The sequence below is a fragment of the Ornithorhynchus anatinus genome, chromosome 4 (genome assembly GCF_004115215.2).
Source record: "Ornithorhynchus anatinus isolate Pmale09 chromosome 4, mOrnAna1.pri.v4, whole genome shotgun sequence".
NCBI classification, from domain to species: domain Eukaryota; kingdom Metazoa; phylum Chordata; class Mammalia; order Monotremata; family Ornithorhynchidae; genus Ornithorhynchus; species Ornithorhynchus anatinus.
This window is the reverse complement of record NC_041731.1, coordinates 13734206-13757284: the sequence shown is the minus strand read 5'-3', so window position 1 is coordinate 13757284 and position 23079 is coordinate 13734206. Positions and strand designations below refer to the sequence as shown.

Genomic DNA, 23079 nt, shown 5'->3' with positions numbered 1-23079 from the left:
CTAACAGGGGAGAGAAACATAAAAATATTTACACAACACTGTAAAAATAAATAGAGTGAACATATGTACACACTTAAATAATTTCACTTAAAATAATTTTAAAACATCTGGTCCATTTAAACAGGGCCTCAAGAAGTTTCAACTCCCTCTCGGTCATTTGTGCCTGGATAGATATGACTGAAACGAAGCGGAGAACACTGGACAATTAATCAGGGAATATGGCCTGTCTACCCAGTCAGCCTGCATCTCTCAGGCCAAAGAATGCACGTGGGCTTCTATTACTCAACAGATTGTTGGAATGTGATCTCACCCAGAGAATAGCTAGGCAATTCTGTACTTCACTCTGGCTTGATCAGCAGCTTCTAAATAGCCTGTTTTATGACAGGCACACATATTTTTCTTTTTTTTTTTTCCAATGGTATTTATTTAGCCCTTTCTATGTGCCAGGCACTGTACTAAGCGTTTTGACAGAGATAAGCCGATCAGGCTGGACATGTCCCACATGGGGCTCACAGTCTTAATCTCCACTTTACAGCTGAGGTAACAGGCATCAAGAAGTTAGTGACTTGCCCAAGGTCACACAGCAGAGGAGGGGCAGAGCTGGGATTAGAACCCAGCACCTGTGACTTCCACACCCATGCTCTTTCCACTAGGCCATGCTGCTTCTCTGAACATCTCCGTTTCTGGACATCTCTGTGAATCGTTCCCACTTTAAGTCCTTATTCAGAGAAACACTGCACTCCCTACTCAGGAAACAGGCTGGAAGCAAAATACAACAGTTATTCAACCATGAATTATCTAGGTAAAACAAAGTATCAGTATCACTTCGATGAGGAAGCTCTGATTTCATGGGTAAGCAAACAGCACACCTGACTAAACAGCTTAGCTCTGCTGGGAACTTCAGTTCTAGTCCTTCCCAAAACCCAGAGGAAAATGGCCCTCAATATTTGTATTTTTTTCTAAAAGAAACTAGATCCACTAACAGCAGAAGCAGTCTAATGGAGGGAGCTGCAAATAGCACTCAATCCCAGAAGACCAGATAAATTCTGGAAAGTTGGGCCGATGAGGAGGAAATGAGGAGGAAATGGCTTTGAGCATAGTAAGTGCTCAATTAATATCACTGATTGATTGACTTCCTGGTTGGGGTTCCATTTTCCACAACGAACCACAGACTACATCACTCAATAGCCTTTGCCGATCCGTGAACATCTAAAGAAGCTATGGCTAATAATAAAAACAACAATAATTAAATAGTCATTGTATTTGTTAAGCACTTACTCCGTATCAAGTGCTGTCCTTAGCACTGGGGTAGACACGAGATAATCAGATCCCACATTCTAAGTAGGAGAGAAAACAGCTATTGAATCCTCATTTTGCAGATGAGGGAACTGTGGCCCAGAGGAGTCAAGTGACTTCCCCAAGGTCACATAGCAGACAAGTAGCAGAGCCAGAAATAGAACCCAGGTCCTTTGACTCCCAGATCTGTGCTTTTTCCACTAGACCACACTGAAGCTAAACCTTGGATTCTAAATCACAACCTTAGCATGCCCAGGACTATGTCTTTGTCCTTCAGGTCTGGTTGCTTATATTAGAGTTCCTTTCTCAGTGAGGATTAAAGCCTTAAGAATTAGAATCATAGTCTCCTAACCATCAGCTAGTCAATTGTATTTACAGAGCACTTACTGTGTGCAGAGCACTGCATAAACACTTTGAGGGTAAAATATAACAGATTCCCTGCCAACAAAGAGCTTACAGTCTACAGGGGGAGAGAGACATTAATAAAAATAAATAAAAGCACAGATATGTACATAAATGCTGGGGGGCGGGGAGGGGAGATAAATAAAAGGAGCAAGTCAAGGCAACCCAGAAGGGAATGGGAGAAGAGGAAAGAAGGGCTTAGTCGCTACTTAACTAAGAAATTTTGTCCTTTCTGAGGGGCAATATAATATATTCTTGCGGTTTCTGATGCTCCGGGGGTTAATTCAATTTGACATTAAATTCTATTCAGCCCTTTTGGCTCCAAAGAGTGAAACAAAGTGGAGCATCAGAAGACCAGATGGCTTCTTACTCCTTCTTTCCTCCCCGCCCCCTCCAACTTAACCAGTCTGGAGAAAAAGGAAAGGAAAGGCAGAAAGACACAAAAGCAAGCAAACCATAAGACTTATTTTGCTGATCGATCCACCCCAAGTCATTGACCTGGAGGCCAAACTTTATTCAGTCCGACACCAGCTGACCCACTGTTTTCAGATAGGTTTGGAGCAATATTATCACTTCAGTGCCTCTATTTCCCCATCTGAGAACAGAGAATGCCACTAACAATGTTATATTTATTGAGCACTTTATCTGTTCAGAACACTATACTAACATGGAGTAGTGGACAGAGCACGGGCCTGCGAGTCAGAAGGTCATGGGTTCTAATCCCAGTTCCACCCCTTATCTGCTGTATGGCCTTGGGCAAGTCACTTCACTTCTCTGTGCCTCAGTTACCTCATCTGTAAAATGGGGATTAAGAGCCCCAAACGGGGGAGGTACTGTGTCCGACCCAATTTACTTGTATCCACCCCAGCACTTAGTATAGTGCCAGGCAATAGTGAATGCTTAACAAACTCCACAGTTATTATTATTATGCCCTTGGAATATTACAATAGAGTTAGTAGACTAGATTCCGGCTCTCAGAGGGCTTACAATTTAGCTGAGAAGATGCACGTTAAAATTATCATCGGGGGAAGCAACAGAGTTTTAGACTAGGTACACGCGTGCCTTGAGGATGGAGGAGATGGGTTGAGTATCTAAATGCTCAGGGGGAAGAATCCAGTGCATAGGTAATGAGGAAGGCTTGAAGAGGCAGTGAGGAGGAAAATAAGGTAGGTTGGTGGCAGTGGTTGTGAAAGCGAAGGCAGAAATGACCAGGGTTGGCCTTCCCTACACTTAACTATGGACTAGGCCCTTCCAAAACCTAGATAGAGGGAGGCAATCTCCCGGGCTACATCTCATGACTCTGTGGTAAAAGCCCAGGCCTTGAGAGTAGGGGGATCTGGAATCTAATCTCATCTTTGCCATTTGCCTTCTTTATGACCTTGGACAAGTCATTTGATTTATCTGCGCCTCAGTTCCCTCATCAGTAAGATAGGGATAAAATGCCTTTTCTCCCCACCTCTAAGACTGTGAGCCTCAAGTGGGACAGGGACTGTGTCCAAACTAATTGTCCTGCTCAAGTACTTAGTAAAGTACTTGGCATACAGTAACCACTTAACACTTAATATTATTATTATCATCATTATTGTTATCTCTGCTGGGAGTTCCTTTCTCTGACTTTCTGAGGAAAGGGATGGAATTAATGATCTGCTGAATTTTTCCTGACCAAATATTTATGACTAACATGGATATGGGAAATCTTTCTGAGGTTCTGGACATTGAACAGTCCTTCCTTCCAATGACTAAAATGGATATGGGAAATCTTTCTGAGGTTCTGGACAGTGAACAGTCCTTCCTGCCAATGAGATGAGCCAAGTTATGAAGTGATTTAAGCAGATTGGATGCTGATTATTTGGGGAAATAACCAGAGGAAAAGGGCATGTCCTTCTATGGGAGGAACATAATGAAGTACAAGGGAAATATAATTGAGGTAGTATACCCAAGGGCATATCTATGCACTTGGATCTGTGACATTTGGGAATTTGATATTCTCCCCACCGGCAACCTCTGAGCACTTATCTGTATATCTGGAAATTGTATAATATAAACTGTTTATTCATTTACATTAGTCCGTCTCCCCATCTAGACTGTAAGCTTGTCAGGGGCAGGGAACGTGACTGCTAATTCTCTTGTATTGTACTCTCCAAACTCTCCAAATTCTGCACGTAGCAAACTCTCAATAAGCATCATTGATTGATATCTATAAATTATGAATTATAAAAATGATTGATTTATATCTATGTCTGTCCCCCCCCCACCCTAGACTGTAAGCTTGTTATGGACGGAGAATGAGTCTACCAACTCTGTTGTATAGAGCTCTCTCAGGTGCTTAGAACAGTGCTCTTCACACTGTAAGCATGCAAGAAATTCCATTGATGATGATGATGACAATTATGAATGGCAAGTCCAGTTTTGATGCTTCAAGTTACACGAAGTGTTAATCCCAGGAGTGGGACTGGGCTTCAAGGAGACCTTTCATTTTGTAGCTCAGAAAAGGGAAATGATGCAGAAATTTCAAACAGAGGCTCATGACTCACTACTGACAAGGAAATGTTTGAAAAATCATGAATCTGAAAGGCATCCCTACTTTTAACCCATCTTGGCAAGCAAAAAATGTTTGAATAACAGTATGTGCCTAACCCTAAAGATCTTAGCTTTTTTAGTTTTGTGTCAGAAATGACCATCTCTCACCTTAAAGGTCTTTCGAAGAGTTGTGTCTTTTGTCTGAATCACCCATCTATCCACCTAATTTATTCCATGCCCATCCTCCACCCTCCCTCCGTGGCTGTTACTTATGTTCTTTTGGCAAACCGCCTTCAACATGGCTAACCCCAAAAAACAGGGTCGATTTCAGAACAATAATATGATTTAAGTGGAGCCAAAACTGAATGCCTTCCAACTAGTACAGAAAGAATCATGGCATAGTGGATAGAGCACGGGCCAGGGAGTCAGAAGGTCATGACTTTTAATTCCGGCTCCGCCACTTGTCAGTGTGTGGCCTTGGGCGAGTTACTTCACATCTCTGGGTCTCAGTTACCTCATCTGTAAAACATGGATATGTTAAGACTGTCACAGTTAAGACTGTGAACGCCATGTGGGACAGGGACTGTGTCCAACCTGATTTGTTTGTATCCACCCTGGCACTTACTATAGTGCCTGGCACAAAGCAGGCACTTACCAAGTACCACAGTTATTATTATTATTACCCCCAAAGAGGAGGTGTTTGATGCTGTTTAAATTGTCAGTGATTCTGTCATTTAGACTCCTTCAATTAGAGAGAAAACGAGCCATTCTTCGTTTCTCAAAATGTCATTACTGATGGAGCGATCTTCATACAGGTATGGATGAAAAGAGAAGGTGCATGACCTAGTGGACAGAGCACAGGCCTGGAAGTCAGAAGGACTTGGATTCTATTCCCAGCTCAGTGGCTTCTGCTTTGTGACCTTGGGTAAGTCAGTTCATTTCTATATGCCTCAGTTATCTCATCGGTAAAATGGGAACTAAGACTGCGAGCTCCACGTGGGACGTGAACTGTATCCAACCTGATTAGCTTATATTTACCCCAACAAATGCCATTTTATAAAAAAGAATAGGAGGTCAACACATTCCACACTGATATAGTCCCTTATTGTGAGCTGCGCTTCGCAATTTCCTTTTGTTATCACAGTATCCTTTAAGCCTTTTCTCAACTGGAGCATCTTGGAATCAACGTGCCACATCGGAAAGAGGTCTGGAATGGGAGTCAGGAGACCATGATTCTCATCATCATCATAATAATAATAACAATAATAATTATGGAATTTGTTAAGCACTTATTATGTGTCAAGCACGGTTCTAAATGCCGGTGTAGATACAAGGTAATCACGTTGTCCCACATGGGGCTCACAGTCTTAATCCCCATTTTACAGATTAGGTAACTGAGGCACAGAGAAGTTAAGTGACTTCCCCAAAGTCACACAGCTGATAAGTGGCGGAGCCAGGATTAAAACCCATGACCTCTGATTCCCAAGCCCGTGCTCTTTCCACTAAGCCACGCTTCTCATCCCACTTGACTGTTAAGTGACCTTGGGCCAGTCAGTTAATGCCTCTCTTTCTCAGTTTCCTCATTTGTAAAATGGAGATTAAATATCTGTTCTTCCTCTAGTTTAGACTGTGAGCCCCATGTGGGACAGGGACTCTGTCCAAATTGAATAACTTATATATTAACTTATATCTACCCCAGCACTTAGAGCAGTGTTTGATATATAGCAAGCTCTTAAGAAATACAATAATAATCGTTGTGGGCAGGGAATGAGTCTGTTTATTGTTGTATTGTACTCTCCCAAGTGCTTAGTACTGTGCTCTGCACACAGTAAGCACTCAGTAAATACAATTGAATGAAAAATAATGAGCTTTCAGTCTAGCAGGGGAGACAGACGTTAAAATAAATTAAGGATAAGTATTGTGGCACTGAGGGTGGGGTGAATGTGAAGTGCTAAAGGATACAGATTTAAATGCATAGGTGGATTCAGAAGACAGATAATCATTTGTTGCAGATCCAGCCCTAATGGCCATTTAGAAGATTAGACACTAATACAGCTATGTAGACTTCTGGTTTAGTTTGAAACTTGAAACCAAATTGGCTTAGAAATTGCTTGAGCCCAGCTGCTCTGATGGTGAAAAAATGCTTCTGTAATGATTAGGAATACCGTGAAAAGATTCCTGCATCTGTCATGTCTTAAAGACCAGGTCTTCTGGGCTGAATTTTGGTGTGAAGCCACTCCAATACAAGGTGAATATGATTAATGATATTCTTCAGTAGCGTGACCAGATGGAAGAATGCAACTTAGGATCGTGTCAGCAATGGGAAAAAGGGTGGTCTTGTGAAAAGAGCATGGGCCTGGAAGAGAGAGGACCTGAGTTCTAATCCTGATTCTGCCACTTATCTGCTGTGTAACCTTGGGCAAATCACTTAACTTCTCTGTTACCTCATCTAAAAACAGGGATTGAGACTGTGAGCCCCACGTGGGAAGTGATTAGCTCTTATCCATCCCAGCACTTAGTACAGTGCCTGGCACAAAGTATACGCTTAACAAATACCATAAAAAAACCAGGATTGCTACCAGAGAGAAGAGCTTTCCCTTTCTTCATAGCTTTTACTTCTATAGCCAGTTTCTCAAATGCTGGTGCTTAGAGTCATGCTAGTGCTCAGAGTCATGGCGGTGCATTTTGGCAGGTTCTCTACATTTAAAGTACTTTATCTCTCATGGATGAGAGGGGTGTTTGAAAGAACTCATGCAGTAAACTAAAAATTAACCCAGAGAACTTACAGTAGGCTATCCCTTACACTGGGAACCTCAGGTAGGACGAGGATGGCGTCTGATCTGACTGTATTTCATTTATGTCAGCGCTTAAAAACCACAGCCATTATGATTCTTTGGTGACATAACCAAAGTTAGTAACATGAAAAATGGTTTCCTTACTTAACCATAAGAAAAAAATCCAAATGAAACTTTTATTGCAAATGGAGAGCATTTAAAGAGACTATAAATGCTTATGTGAAAATGTTCCCTGTCTTTAGTGTGAAAAATCCAGGTAACCCTAAACCCAGAAATGATATTTTAACGGTTTTGGTTAGATGTATGCAATTCCACATCACTCAAATTATGCACTTTCAAAATGCAGAAAAGTCTGCAGTTCTTCACTACATCAGTTGTGCACAATTAACTGAGCACTCAACCAACAGATTCAATATCAAAGGATTTCTGAGTTGAAGCCCATGGATCAGTAATTACAAGCGATTTCAAGGTGCAGCATGGCCTAGTGGCAAGAACACAGGCTTGGGAGTCAGAGGACGGTGGGTTCTAATTCCAGCTCTGCCATTTGTCTGTTTGTGACCTTGGGCAAGTCACTTAATCTCTCTGGGCCTCAGTTACCTCATCTGTAAAATGGGGATTAAGAGTGTGAACCCCATGTGGGACAGGAACCATGTTCAACCTGCTTACCCTGTATCTATCCCAGTGCTTGCAACATAGAAAGCACTTAATAAATACCACAGTTATTATTACTATCCTCGGGTGGCTTTCAAAGATAATTTTGATATATGAAAGTTTCCCACCTCCTGAATCTTCCCCTTGCCGCTCTCACTGCCTAACTCATTTGGGCCGGCTGGCTTCCTGCCCAGCCTCAATCTGGAGTTTGGCCTGACACTCCTGGCTAGAAAACAGATCACAAAGGAGGGGTTGGGCTATAAATGTAGAGACAGATGAGGCAAGGTTAAAAGAAAGCTAGCATCACAAGTTTTTTTTTTAATGGCATTTGTTAAGCAATTATTATATATCCACCCCAGCACTTAGCACAGTGCCTGGCACATAGTAATTGCTTAACAAATGCCATTAAAAAAACAAATTCAAGGTCAAGAAGCAGGACAAGATGGCCAACAGGGAGGCCCCAGAATGTTTTCAGCTCACCAACACTGATGTGATGCTTCCAGTCCCACAGATCCTCTGATCAAGACCATAGGAGACTCAGAGCCCTTCTAGTTAGTGAACAGGAGGGGGGCGCCCATGAGCCAGGAGGGCAGAATAAATTATCTAAAGACAAGATGGAGCGCAGCTTCAAACAAGGGGATCGAGCTATGGACAATGGAGATGCCACTGCAGCACCAGCCTGGTGGGCAAAAGTCAATCAGTGCTACTTATTGAGCGCATACTAGAATAATAATAATAACTGTGGTGTTAAGTACTTACTATATGACAGGCTCTCTACTAAGAGCTGGGGTGGATACTGATATGGGTTGGACACTGTCCCTGTCCCACGTGGGGTTTACAATCTCAATCCCCATTTTACAGATGAGGTAACTGAGGCACAGAGAAGCGAAGTCAAGGTCACACAGCAGACAAGTGGTGGAGCTAGGATTAGAAATCATGACCTCCTGACTCCCAGGCCCGTGCTCTATCCACTACACCATGAGCCTTCCTCTTCTATGCGCAGAACACTGTACTAAGTGCTCGGGAGAATGCAAGTCAATTCCAAGTGCTTAGTATAATGCTTTGCATGCAGTAAGCATTTAGTAAGCATTCAATAAATACCACTGATTGATTGAGAGAGAGATGGCTCTCCCTGGGCAAGGTTTGGGACATCATGAGGCCAGTTTGGAAATGGTGACAAAGCCCTTACTAGGACTCTTTCATTAGCACAGCAAGAATCTAGTCTGACATGCAAACAATTCAGGAGGGTGTGTCAGTTCACATATCTGTTTCTTCCCATGCTCACTTGAAAGGATAGGATCTCACCATCATACTTTGAAAATGAGGGATGGGTGCACAAATCTTTTGGTTTTTTAATGGTGCTTGTTAAGCTCTTAGTATAGGCACTGTACTAAGTAGTGGGGTAGATACAAGATAACCGGGTTGTTCCTAGTCCCCATCCCACATGGGGCTAACAGTCTAAGTAGAAGGGAATAGGATTTAATCCCCATTTTAAAGATGAGGTAACTGAAGCATGGAGAAGTTAAGTAACTTGCCCAAGGTCCCAGAGCAGACATGTCAGTCGGTCAGTCAATCGTATTTACTGAGCGCTTACTTTGTGAAGTTTGGGAAAGTTCAATATCACAATGAACAGACCCATTCCCTGCCCACAGTGAGCTTACAGTCTAGGAGGGAGACAGACCTTAACATAAATAAATAACTTACAGGTATGTACATAAGTGCTGTGGGGCTGGGACCTCCGACGAACAGAGGGAGTCAGTCAGGGAGATGCAGAAGGGAGTTGAAGAAAAGGAAAAGAGGCTCAGTCAGGGAAGCCCTCTTGGAGGAGATGTACCTTCAGTAAAGCTTCAAAGGCGGGGAGAGTCACTGTCGAATATGAGGAGGGAGGGCGTTGCAGGCCAGAGGCAGGACTGGGGAGAGGTCAGCGATGAGATTGAAGATTCAATCTTGAGATTGAGTCAAGATTGAGATACAGTGAGAAGGTCAGCATTAGAAGAACAAATTGTGCGGGCTGGGTTGTAGTAGGAGGGAGAGTAGTGAAGTGAGGAAGGAGGGGGCCAGGTGATTGAGTGACTTAAAGCCACTGGCGGTAGAACCAGGATTAGAACCAAGGTCCCCTGACTCCCAGACCCATGCTCTTTCCACTAAGCCAGGCTGCTTCTTTATATTCAATTGCTTCCCCTGCCTGTAATGAATTATAATGTCTCTCTCCCCATTTAGATTGTAAACTCTTCAAGGGCAGGGATCATGTCTCCTCACTTTATGGTATTCTCCCAAGCCCCTAGAACAGTGCTCTGCCAACCGCAAGTGCTCAGTAAAAATCACCGATGCCACCCGATCCAGACCCGCTCCTACTAGACAGAGCTGGCTTGGCCAACACTGAAAACTGGGCTATACACAAGTAACTACAAACTACCCTTTAACAAAATTTAAGTTTTGGAAATGACTGATTTTTACTTGATACCTTTCTGTCCTGGCTTCCCTCCCACTCCTGGCAATAAAATTAGCATTGATCCAATAACTCCGAGCATTTCCATCCTTCTCCTCCTGCTGTAAAGCACCTTACTTGGCTGGCAGATTGCTAAAAAACGTATGGTAGCAGGTTTCCCGGTAACTGTCAAGTTCTCAGCTCCCCTCTGCGGGTTTAAAAATGATGCCTGCAGAGGTATCTCAAAATTGCATTGTAGCAAGGGGGAGGGAAGAAAAGCCAATGAACAAACCCTCCTGTTGAGCTCTTTAATGCGGCTTTGCGGTTTTTAGAAACCATTGAACTTCATTTCCATTGTGATATGTTGAAACTAAAAATAATTGTGGTATTTGTTCACTATGTTTGTTTACTATGTGGTATTTGTTTACTCCTCCTCTCAGGGTCACATCTGGAGAGTTCCCAGTACTCTACCGGTCTTGACTACTGGAGGGAGAGTCAGGTAGAGGCTTACCCGTTCCATTCCTAGCTTGAGCAGTGGCTAGTGAGTAGGAGGTATTCTGCTACGAGTCAAAACTCACCTGTGCTGGGCAGCAGCAGCACAGAAGAGAGTCAAGGGTGGAGACTCAAGTTTACTGCATGGAAGGAGGCAATGGTAAACCACTTCCGGATTTTTACCAAGAAAATTCTATGGATACACTACCAGAACGATTGCAGATGGAGGTGGGGCGTTCTGAGAGAGATGTGTCCATGGCATCACTATGGGTTGAAAATGACACGACAGCATAAGACAAGACAATCTGTTTACTGTATGTCACACATGGAGTATGTACAAGAAAATCAGGTCAGACACAGTTCCTGACAATCAGTCAATCAGTAGTATGCAAAGCGCTGTACTGAATGCTTGAGAGAGTCCCACAGAATAAGTACTGAATTCCCATTTTACAGATGAGGGAACCGAAGCAAAGAGAAGTGAAGTGACTTATACAAGGTCACACAACAGACAAGCGGCAGGGCTGGGGTTAGAACCCTGGTCTTTTTGACTCCCAGGCCCGTGTTCTAGGCACTAGGTCACACGGTTTCTCCCTTTTAAAAGCCTCCATGCCCTACCCCCGCCCCCAAATCCTGGGCCGGACAGGGCTTCTCACCCCATTTCTTCCTTGTCCCTGTGCCCCAGAACTAAGCCAGTGGAATCTCTCAGAGGGAGTTTAGGCCCCACATCTAAATCTCTTTGCTCACTGGACAATCAGTCACTAGATTTCTGCAAAAGAGCCCCTCAGCATTCTTTCCCCTCAAGGATTGAAAAATATGGAGCAGCCTTTCCTCCCCTTCCGGCCCCTCTCCATGGAAACTTGATTTTGTCACCTCTCTTTCATTTTAGGGAGCTGTGGCTTCTCTTTTTAAGGAGCCGGGATAAGCACAAACATGTTGGGAAGCTGCTTGATTCTCATTATGGGCAGGGAATGGGTCTGCCAACTCCCACAATGAGTTTACAGTCTAGAGGGGAGTTTACGGTCTAAATTCTGCTACCTGGTTCTGTATATTCTTGCTGGCAAAGCTCAGTTGGAATTTTAATACGGGGTAGTAAAAGCCAAGAGCACAACTCTACCATGATAACCACCAGGACTTCACACCCTAATTAAGCCAAAACTTTGTCTTGAGTCAACTCTGACAATGGTTAATAACTTCACAGATGATATTAACTGGGAAGGCATATAAGAGGGCTCAGGCCTGAACCAGGACAAAATGGCAAACCATTCAACCCTTACCCAGCCCTTGGTTCTCAAAACTCCTCTGACTCAACAGCAGAGACTGTGTGGGTGAGATCTCCAAGATGCTCAAGAAAAGGGAAACCTGATTTGTACAGACACATACTCCAGTGGAATCCCCATTCACTTCTGTATCCATCCTTCGGAGAAACCCTTTGGTTTCCAGAAATGGCGTCTTTCATCTGAAAGAATCGATCGATCAGTCAATGCTATCAACTGAGTTTTTCCTATGTGCAGAGCACTGTCCCGAACACTTGAAAGAGTACAGTATGATAGAGTCGATAGATACGATCAGGGAACTTAACAGACAAGTGGGAGAGAAGTTAAACCTCTGGTTTTCGTGGCTTAGGAAAATAGAACTGAGGAAAATCCTGCCCTCGACAAAAAGCAAACCAACTCCTCCAGTGGTATTGATGACTCTGAATTGTAGATACCTCCCCTGGTCTGCAGCAGAGTTCTTAACAAGGCCTTAGTTCTTGCCAGTGACCTCCCTGGGCCCAAGGGGATAATTCAGTCTTTCATTTCCCTGTGCATAAGAGAATGAAATGATAGGACTGAAATAGAACTAAAAGGTCATCCAATGCATCCCTCTGCCTCCAGGCAGGACACTCCTAGCCCACCCTGGTGCATCGATGCAATACACAGAAGACAAAGGCCTGGTCGTCAGAAGAACTGTGTTCTAATCCCGGCTCTGCTACTTGTCTGCTCTATAACCTGGGGCAAGTCACTTAACAGCTCTGGGCCTCAGTTTCCTCATCTGTAAAAGAAGGATTAAGGCTGTGAGCCCTGAACAAGAACAGAGGCCTTGATTTGGGGATCTTGAGAGAATATTAGTGAAATATTGGTGAAAACAATGCTAGACTTAGTATATGCAGTCAGTTCTTCATCTTGCCCTTCTGCCTTAGCCCCAATCCAAACCAGTACATTATCATCATCTTCCAATCAATCCGTCAATCACTGTTCCCATTGTGCGGAGCACTGAAGTAAGCACTTGAGAGAGTACAGTGCAATAGAGTTGGTAGACCTGCTCCCTTCCCATAATGTGCCATGCACTCATCCACTACACATTCACTCGGCCAGAGACCATTCCAAGACAGATTCCCACCTCCTGGATTCCCCAAATTAATAAAAGTGAAATTCTCAATTATGTCAAGAAACAGAGAGCTCAACCTTTGGCCTCTTCTCATTCAAGGGGTTGGCAGTCAATCAGCAACTCTGTGCTCTGTCCTGGCCTAAATAGCCTGTTTCCTCATCTCGAGGCCTCTGCTTTTTCCCAAAAGATAACAAACTCCTTAGCAATTACAAGATCCAATGCGAGTCTGATTTTTGGCTCAGAGAGATATGGTTTTCTCCTCTGGGTGGTAGGGTCAGTCACAGTTGATTTCATCTTCCTTAGTAGACTTTCAGCAGATTTCATACAGATGGTTGTACAAACACAAGCCCTGGACCTAGAGAAAACTATACACATTCATTTAACACATTTTCAATATGTCACTTTGGGAGAAAGGGTGGAAGTTTGCCATGACTGCCATTATCGTTAAGAATTTATATCTGTGAGTATTTTATGGACATTTATCATCATTTTCCAGAGGTCTCTGAGGTAGATTAGTAGAGTTTGCCTTTTTTTAGAATCCTGGGGCTTCCCTAAATTCAGACTGCAAATATGAGGAAGAACCTGGCTTAGAACTCCTACCTCTGTGTTTTCAGGCTATCATTTAGGCATGGAGATAGACTTCTCTCCATACAGATTTTCGGTACAAAAAAGTGCCATAATTTCCACCCCCAAAAATCTCTATTTTACTGCCTTCCATTTTGGTGGAACACAGTAAAAAATCTTTGGGTGAAACTGAAAAATAGTGTGAAGTTTTTGCAAAACTAATAAAAACCAAAACTCTCTACCTGCACTGTGCTTTCACTTGGTTGAAGATCTTTCGTTAAATAAGACTGCTTGTGACCTTGAAGTAGTTAAAACTGGTTCTTCTGTTTTACTGTTTTTCTGATTTACAAGAAAGATTTGTATTCAAAAAATGAGTGACTGAGCTTTGGTATCAGTTAGCCCAGCTCTAAGGGAGAGCTTCTAATATGAAGATGTTTGGGCTTAAGGAGAGAGATGGAAGGAGGTGGTGAAATTGCCTTTTCTTTTTCATTGGTATCCATTAAGCACTTCCTATGTGTCAGGCACTGAACTAAGTGCTAGAGTAGATACAAGATGTTCAGATGGGACACAATCCATATTCCACTTTCATTCATTCATTCAATAGTATTTATCGAGCGCTTACTATGTGCAGAGCACTGTACTAAGCGCTTGGAATGTACAAATCGGCAAAAGATAGAGACAGTCCCTGCCCATTGAGGGGCCAGTCTAATCGGGGGAGCACATGGTGCTCACAGCCTTAATACCCATTTCACAGATGAGGTATCTGAGGCCTAGAGATGTTAAGATGCCCAAGGTCAAACAGCAGACAAGTAGTAGAGCCGGTATTAGAACCCAGTTGCTCTGACTACCAGGTCTGTGCCTTCTCTGGAAAGTGTCATTGGACCAGGATGGGTTAGGAGTGTCCTGCCTGGGGGCAGAGGGATGTATTGGATGACCTTTTAGTCCTGTTTCAGTTCTATCGTTTCATTCTCTGATACACAGGGAAATAAAAGGCTGAATTATCCCCTTGGGTCCAGGGAGGATCACTTGCAGGAACTAAAAAAGATGACATCCTTACAGGTACAAAAAAGAACTTGATCTACATTCAGCAAATCCACCAGAGCAGGAGAATTCAATTGTGATGAAAAGCAAAACAAGCAGAGGAATTCTCAGGTGTGTGATCTATTCTCTAGAAAGCCCCAGAAACAAGAAAGTGAAGTCTACACCTCAACTCGACCATTCCATAATTTGGTTTAGCCAGTTTGTCCTTGGGTGGTAACAATTTTTCCCTGCTCTCCTAAGAATGAAAATGAAAAGAACAAGAAACAGAAGGAAAAGTATTTTCAGTGTTCCCTGACACTGGAAGGTCTGTATCAACATGGTACTATGATGAACTATGGAGAAGCAGTGTGGCCTAGTGGATTGAGCACAGGCCTGGGAGTCAAAAGGACGCGGGTTATGCTCCCAGCTTCTGCCACTTGGCTGCTATGTGACCTAGGGCAAGTCTCTTAACTTCTCTGGACCGCAGTTACCGCCTCTGTAAAAATGGGATTTAAGACTGTGAACCCCCTGAGGGACAGGGACTGTGCCCAACCTGATTAGCACTTAGTACAGTGCCTGGCACATAGTAAGCACTTAACTAATATGATTATCATCATTATTATTATTATTTACCCCAGAGTTGAGTTCAATGCCTGACATATAGTAAACGCTTAACAAATACCCTAAAAGAAAACTATTAGAAATGATAAACTGTCAGTTCAGGCATCCACTAAATGTCTACCGTAGGCCCTCTCTTGGATTTTTCCTTCATGACCTGGAAACCAACTCCAATTCAGCTAAAGTTTCTGAGAAATTTCAGGCAGAAATCCATGTTATCTGGGGTATTGAGAGTTGAAGTCCTGAGAGTGAAAGTGATATTAACAATTGGAGCCTCTGTTAATGCCTATTATGTGCCAAGCACTGGAGTAGATGCAAGATAATCAGAGCCCATATGGGGATCACAGTCTAAGTAGGAGGGAGAACAGGCACTGAATCCTCATTTTGCTGCTAAGCAAACTGAGGCACAGAGAATTTAAGTGACTTGTCCAAGATCCCACAGCAAGTAGGTGGCAGAGCCGGCATTAGAACTCAAGTCCTATGACTACCAGGCTCATTCTCTTTCCACTAAGCCACACTGCCAAGTACTCAGCTTGGCATCAAGTCAGTGAGGTTATGTCTGCTTAAAGATGAACCAAGGCTTAATTCCAGAATGGCTCAAGGCTCCCATAGTACCACAAGGACTGCAAACTTTCTAATAATCATCATCATAATCATTCTGGCATTTGTTAAGCATTTACTATTTGCCAGACACTGTACTAAATGCTGGGGCGGATATAAGCGAACTGCACTGGACACAGTCCCTGTCCCGCATGGGGCTCACAGTCTCAATTCCTATTTTACAGATGAGTTCATTGAGGCTCAGAGAAATGATTTACCCAGGGGCGTCCAGCAGATGAGTGGTGGTTCTGGGATTGGAAGCCATGACTTTCTGACTCCCGGGGCCGTGTTCTATCCACTACGCTATTTCTATTCTCCTCGCTTCTTTTCCCCATTGAGCTGAGCGGTGGGAAGGATCAGCATGTAAAGCGGAAGAGCAGGGGGTCTTCCACACTGAGTGCCTCTCTGAGCACAACATCTTGCACACCATGTGTGCTTCCAATCGCTTTGGCTTTGCCTCCTCCTTAGAGAATAACTACTGGCTCTGTAGGTGAGGGGAGAGTTTTGTGCCCCAGTCTATAGATGTACAAGTGTGTTTGTGTCGAAATGTAAACACAGGTGCTTCTCATGGTTCCGGTGGCGGTGGTGACTTCCCCAGTAACTGGGATAGATATGCACACATGACTCTGTGTGTTAGCCGGTTTTCTACGTTGGGTAGTGCGGTGTCTCAGACTGAAGTAGGTCTGTTTAGAAGAGCGTCGCTTTTCTCCTGCCCTCTCACCAGGATTTCCCTCCTGGCCCGTGATGGAGCTAGATCCACCTTCGTTTTGCAGAGGGGTTAGTCACATCTGATTCCTTTAGTGATATATACTCCAAGTCTAAATCACAAGGGGATAAACTCCTTTGAATTATTATTATTAATAATAAGGATATTTGTTAAGCACTTACTATGAGCCATGCACTGTACTAAGAGCTGGGTCGGATACAAGAAAATGGTGTTGGATACAGTCCCTTGCCCCACGTGGGGCTCACGGTCTCAATCCCCGTTTTACAGATGAGGTAACTGAGGCCCAGAGAAGCAAAGTGGCTTCCCCAGGCTCACCCAGCAGACAAGTGGTGGAGCCGGGATTATAATCCACGACCTTCTGACTCCCGGGCCCGTGCTCTTCCCTCTGTGGGGCTTTCCCCTCAGTCATCTCATTTTATCCTCATAACATCCCTGGCAGGTAGGGATTTAAAGTGGGACGCAGGAAATAGCCTTTGACAAATGATCTCTCCGAGCTAAAGATATGGGGCAAGAAAAGGATTTGTGTTTGGTTGGTTTTTTCCCCTTGGGTTTAAGCTCTACAGAAAGTGCGGGCTATCGGGGTTTTCTTCTCTTTTGGACTTGAATTTAGGATGCCTTCTGCTGCCACCATCAGGAAGATCCCGAATAAGGCACGAGATTCCACTGTTTGCTCCTTCAGGACACTGGGTTGAAAAGGGTCCAGACGCAGCAGGTTCCGCAGAGCCCAGGCAAAGAAGGAGACGGAGCACCTGCTTCGCGTCGGTGGAGGCCCCAGGTGAACCTGCGGCTTCTCGTTCGGAAAGGATGCTTCCGATGGGGCCTGCCGATGAGGTACTTAGGTCAATGGGCTTCTGAAAAACTGCAGGTTCCTCCAAGTCCCAGCATCGCTTTCGGCGGCAGAGTCAGCAGCTCCGAGAGCCAGTTCTCTCAGTTTTCCAAATCGGATGTAGTGTTGGCAGGTAAGTACGTCTAACCTCAGAATCTGGATGATAAGCTCTTTGGGTCACCAGTACTGTCTAAAATCAATCCCCTTCCCCAACTCTCCTCCCGCCTGATCTCCCAATCCCCAAGTAGTAAACTTGGTTACTCATTCAGTTCATTCGGTCGTATTTATTGAGCCCTTCCTGTGTGCAGAGCACTGTACCAAGCGCTTGGGAGAGTAAAGTACAACAATAAACCGACACAGTCCCTGCCCACAACGAGTTTACAGTCTAGGGGATGAGCTTAAAGTCTAGAGCACTGTAACCAAAAGGATTCAAGGAAATGACTTTTTCAATGTTGTTTCAAATTAAGATGGGTAATTACAATTCTAAAACCAACACATAAGAAACCTAAACAAATAGTTCTCTGCAAATGACTAAATATTTCTTCCCCAAAATAAGACAGATACTAACACAACGGGGTAAATGTAAAGAACTCGTCTTCTGTAAATACAAAGAAACTGCATCAGAGTCACCCTAGTCACTTGTTAAAATAACAGATTTCGGAGGCACTAAGTAAAAATAGGACTGTTCTTCGTTGGATGAAGCTAGAAAGAAAGGAAAACAGGCATCAAAAATAAACTTACGTATGTTTCTCAAACAATGGATTTCAGCCTGGAGCAAATAGGCTGTGGGAGTTGAGAAGGGGAGTGGAGGAAGAAGCAAAAGCAGTTTATATTCAGGCACATAGAGGGGATTGTCTGGTTCAAATGTTCAGATGAAAATGGTCTGAACCTAAGGGAATCGTGCAATGGTAAACAACTATGCTTTCAGTGTGAACTATAGCTACTTGACACTAAAACCACCATTTCAGACCCAGGATAAATCTTGGTTTGTCACAGTTCAACCACAGAAGCAGATTTCACATTACAAACTTTGGCATGTCACAGAAACAATTTGGGATTTTCAAAAGGAAGAAGCAAAGGAATCCATGACAAAAACACTCATCTTTTAAAACCAAATCATCCTTTCATGAGTGTGTACTTTCAACAATTAAAACACACACACACACACTCTGTGGATCCCATTTATGGGGGGGGAAAACCTACTGTGAAGACACTTCGGGACCATTCATTCAGTCATTCGTATTAATTGAGTGTTTACTGTGTGCAGAGCACTGTACGAAGCCCTTGACCTGTTTCAGCTATCTTGCCAAAGGTGGTTAAATTAACTGAGGTAGGACATAAGGTTGGAGAGAGGTTCTGAAGGATGGGAAACAGGGAGGGAGAGACAGGGAGAGAAGGGGAGAGAGAAAGAGGGAAAAAAAGCGGGGGTAGAGAGGCAGTCAGAGACAGAGAAACACAGTGACAGAGAAGTTTATACTTTCCCTGGGAACATTTTTCACTTGAGATGACAGCTAGATCCTGGAATGTATTTTGATGAGTTTGAAAGACCTTCCTGTCATTCAAAAACTGTTTCAAAAACAGGGGCAATATGGTTTGTACAGCCCTTGAACGTGCCAAGTGGTTAAATTGCATGATTAAAATCTATAGGAGAAATCAGAGATTTCAAAATTCTGCCCCAATCATAAAGTTATCTCAAAACCCCACTTCCATTCTGTAAATAGAAATTTACAGGAATCTCCTGCTATTCCATCTGCCCCTCAGTCTCTCCCCTTTACCCTGCCTCACCCCCATTATGTACACACTCTACACTGACTTTAAAAATATATCTTCATTTCCTGGAAAGTGTATTCATCTTATGCCCAAGTAACAGCCTGAGTACTGGGAGGTAGCCAATCTTGGGACATCCTAAGCCTTAATCTTACATTCCTTAAAACTGCAAGGAATTCAATCCATCAGTAGTATCCATTGAGCATCTTCTCTGTGCAGAGCACTGTATAAGCAATTGAAAGAGTACAGGGGAGTAAATAGATTAGATTTATCCCATCAAGGATCTTATAAACTAGTGCTGGAGACAGACACTAAAATAACAGACTGAAGGAAAAGAGACTCTGTGTGTGTGTGTGTGTGTGTGTGTGTGTGTGTGTGAGTGCTTACATAATAGGACATGTAAGATATTAATGTAGCAGTTGTGAAAAAATAAATCCTTGCAATCCCCAAGTTTCGACAAGAACCATAACCTGAAGTTGACCCTTTTGTGTCATAAAATCAACTTCCACATTTACAAAGACTTAACTAATCATGTGCAGATTCACTTTGTATAATCTAAACGAAATCATTCTCTTTCCTCCCTGCGAGATCCCTGGAATCAAATTAAAGGCAGGCAAGAATATTGAGTACAATGAAGAAAGATGGATCAGCAATGAGCCAATTAATCCACCCTCACTTCTGACCCTATTACTAGAAAATGAGTCAGTCCTTAGCCTCTCTCCAAGTCCTCTTACTAAACTTCTTCACCTCAGGAAAGACTCACTTGCTGTATTAAAGAGTAAAATAACAAGAACCTGGGCTTCATCTATCATTATTATTATTACTATTATCATTATAATGATTATATTTGTTCAGCTCAGCACTGTCCTAAGTGCTGGGGTAGATAAAAGTTAATCAGTTCAAATACAGTCCCTGTTCCACATAGGGCTCACAGTCAAAGTATGAGGGAGAACAGGTATCGAATTCCCATTTTACAGATGAAGAAACTGAGGCCTAGAGAAGTTAAGTGCCATACCCAAGGTCACACAGCAAGCACCTTGCAGAGCAAGGATTAGAATCCAGGTCCTCTGACTCCCAGCCCTATGTTCTTTCCGCTATAACACACCGCTACTCCATTATTCAGTAACTTCCTGATAAGGGGAAATTCCCACACAAAAGCTAAGTTACTTTTCAGGGAATCTATGTTTCCCTCTAGAATCAATCGATGGATCAATCATCAGCGATATTTATTGAGAGCTTACTGTGTGCAGAGCACTGTTCTGAGCGAGTATAATATAACAGAACAGAGTGGATTGATATGTTACCCGCCCACAAGGAATCTACAGTCTAGAGGAGACAGAAACTAAAATAAATGAGCAATCTGTACATGTGTTGAGAGACTGAGGGTGAATAAGAGGTACAAACTCAAATCCCAGAATGTGAGCTCCTCGTGGACGGGGGATACGTTTTTGTATCGTACTCTCTCAGTGCTCCGCACACAGTCAGCACTCAAGAAATACCATGGGAGGATTCTTCAATCTACCTGTGCCTTATCCCTGTTCCCAAAAAACTTTCCAGCTTCTCTGGAAACGTTGGCCGGGACAGTCCCGAAAGGCTCTGGGTGCCGACAACCTCTAACCGGGGGGGCAAAGGTTCAGAAGAAAGGCCGCCCAGCCCGACAAAAGGTATGCTGCTGTACCCTCCCACCCACCCCCCACCATTATGTTCCATCTTCAGCGGCCGGGAGAGCCTCTGCAGAGCTCTGATAGTACAAGGATTGACTATAACGGGAATAACGGAATTTTTTATTCTTTTTCCCCAGGCACTCTCTCTGCTCCTCTCCCTCCTGGGCAGCCCACTGACCCCAGAGGAGACAGGGTCCTGGATGGGAGGATGAAGGCTCTCTGGGGAGGGCCTCTCCTGGCCCACACCCCCCCGGCCATTTCTGGTTCCGCATCTCTGGGGCCTGAGCTCGGCCGCTCCAGGTGGGTGGCCATGGTAGGGAGAGGAGAGGCAGAAAGAGCACAGTCTTGGGAGTCAGAAGACATGGGTTCTAATTCGGCCTCCGATGGTGCTCTGTGGCTCAGTTACCTCATCTGTAAAAATGGGGATTAAGACTGTCCCAAGTGGGACAACCTGATTACCTTGTATCTACCCCTGTGCTTAGAACAGTGCTTGGCACATAGCATGCGCTTAACATGTATCAAGTTATTATTCTTATGCAGAGGAAGGTCCCGTCGATTGAAGTCGAGGCAGTCCCCTCCCCTCCTCGCCCCCCTGGGGCTGCGGGATGGGCCTGTCCTGATCACTGGGAAAGGCTGGCATCCCTCATCCTCATCCTCCTCCTGCCCCGGGGGACTCTCCCTCATTCGATCGTATTTACTGAGCTCTTGCCGTGTGCAAAGCACTGTATTAGGCGCTTGGAAAAGTATAATAAAGCAGTCGTGGCTCAGTGGAAAGACCCTGGGCTTGGGAATCAGGGGTCATGGGTTCGACTCCCGGCTCTGCCACCTGTCAGCTGTGTGACCGTGGGCGAGTCACTTCACTTCTCGGTGCCTCAGTTCCCTCACCTGTAAAATGGGGTTAAGACTGTAAGCCTCACGTGGGACAACCTGATTACCCTGCAGCTACCCCAGCGCTTAGAACAGTGCTCTGCACATAGTAAGCCCTTAACAAATAACAACATCATTATTATTATTATTATTATTATTATTATTATGGGCCTGTCCTGGGCACTGGGAAAGGCTGGCATCCCTCATCCTCCTCCTGCCCCGGGGACTCTCCCTCATTCGATCGTATTTATTGAGCGCTTACCGTGTGCAGAGCACTGTATTAGGCGCTTGGGAGAGTATAATAAAGCAACAGAGAGAGAGACAATCCCTGCCCACGGTGAGTTCACAGTCTACGGCGGGGAGACAGACATCAATGCAAAGAGACATCGCCCTAAAGAAAGAGAATTGCAGATCTATACATTAAGGGCCGTAGGTCTGGGAGGGGGGAAGAGTCAAGGGAGGGCAGGTCAGGGCGACGCAGAAGGGAGTGGGAGAGGAGGAAAAGTGGGGCTTAGTCTGGGAAGGCCTCTCGGAGGAGGTGCGCCTTCGGATTGGAAGGATTTGGGGGGGGGGGGGGCAGATCCGATCCAAGGAGAGGGAGGGCTCCTTTGCCCGGAGGTCCGGAGCCCCGCATCCCGCATCCCGCATCCCGCATCCCGGCCCCCTCGATGCGGGATTCCCAACTCCAGAGGCCGCCCCGCGTCCTTCCCCCCTCGTCCCCGGGGGACGAAACTTGCGACAGCCGGCGGGGTTCGGGGGGGAAGGCTCCGGAGCGGGGGGTACCTCTCCTCCCTTGGAGCCCGGGCGGACCCCTCCCCTTCTGCCCGTCCCCCCACCGCCCCGGTCCGGTCCGGGGCGGCCCCGCTCACCGCCGAGGAGCATCAGGAAAAGTTGCAGGAGGCGCAGGGCGGGAGTCTCCATCGCGGGCTCGGGGGGTCGCGGGGCTGGGGAAGGGGGGGGGGGGGCCTGGGAAGGGGGGTCCCGGGGAGAGGGTCCCCCAGCAGCAGCAGCAGCAGCAGCAGCAGCAGCAGCAACGAGACCCTCCAGCCTCCTCTGGTCGCTCCGGACAAAAGCTCCCGGCCGTCTGGCATCCCCGGCCCGCCAGTCGGAGGGGAGGGGGCGGGGAACCACCGGGATGGGGGAGGGGGACGGGAGGAGGAGGAGGAAGGAGGACCGGGAAGGGGAGGGGAAGAGGAGGAGGGGAGGACTGGAAGGGGAGGGGGAGGGAGGAGGAGGAGGAGGACAAGCAGCAGGACAGGAAAAGGAGGAGGAGATGACCAGTCCTTGGGCAGCAGCGAGGAGGCTTCCCCTTTCCCCTTTCCCCCTTACCCGTCCCGCTCCTGCTCCCGCTGCCAGCTTCTCCCTTTCCCTCCCTGTCCCTGTCCGCCCCGTCCCCGTCCTGACCCTCCGGACTTCTGCGGGACCCTCGGGGGGGAAGCCGGCACCGAAGAGCTGCCAAGTTTGGAGGGGGGGGG

General features: G+C 45.2%; 1 protein-coding gene and 1 non-coding gene across 2 annotated transcripts in view; one reads left to right on the top strand and one right to left on the bottom strand.

Moving 5' to 3' along the window:
* Positions 1 to 22549, bottom strand: part of RAMP3 (receptor activity modifying protein 3) — a 72961-nt gene extending 50412 nt beyond the window's left edge. Inside the window, exon 1 of the mRNA XM_029062101.1 lies at positions 22474 to 22549. Coding sequence (XP_028917934.1) covers positions 22474 to 22525 — 52 coding nt within the window. The 5' untranslated portion in view covers positions 22526 to 22549. The remainder of the gene's footprint in view (positions 1 to 22473) is intronic.
* On the top strand, positions 10523 to 10660 carry LOC114811812. The gene has a single exon (XR_003759508.1). It is a non-coding gene; the product is annotated as a small nucleolar RNA SNORA7 (small nucleolar RNA).
* Positions 22550 to 23079: the final 530 nt, after the last annotated feature.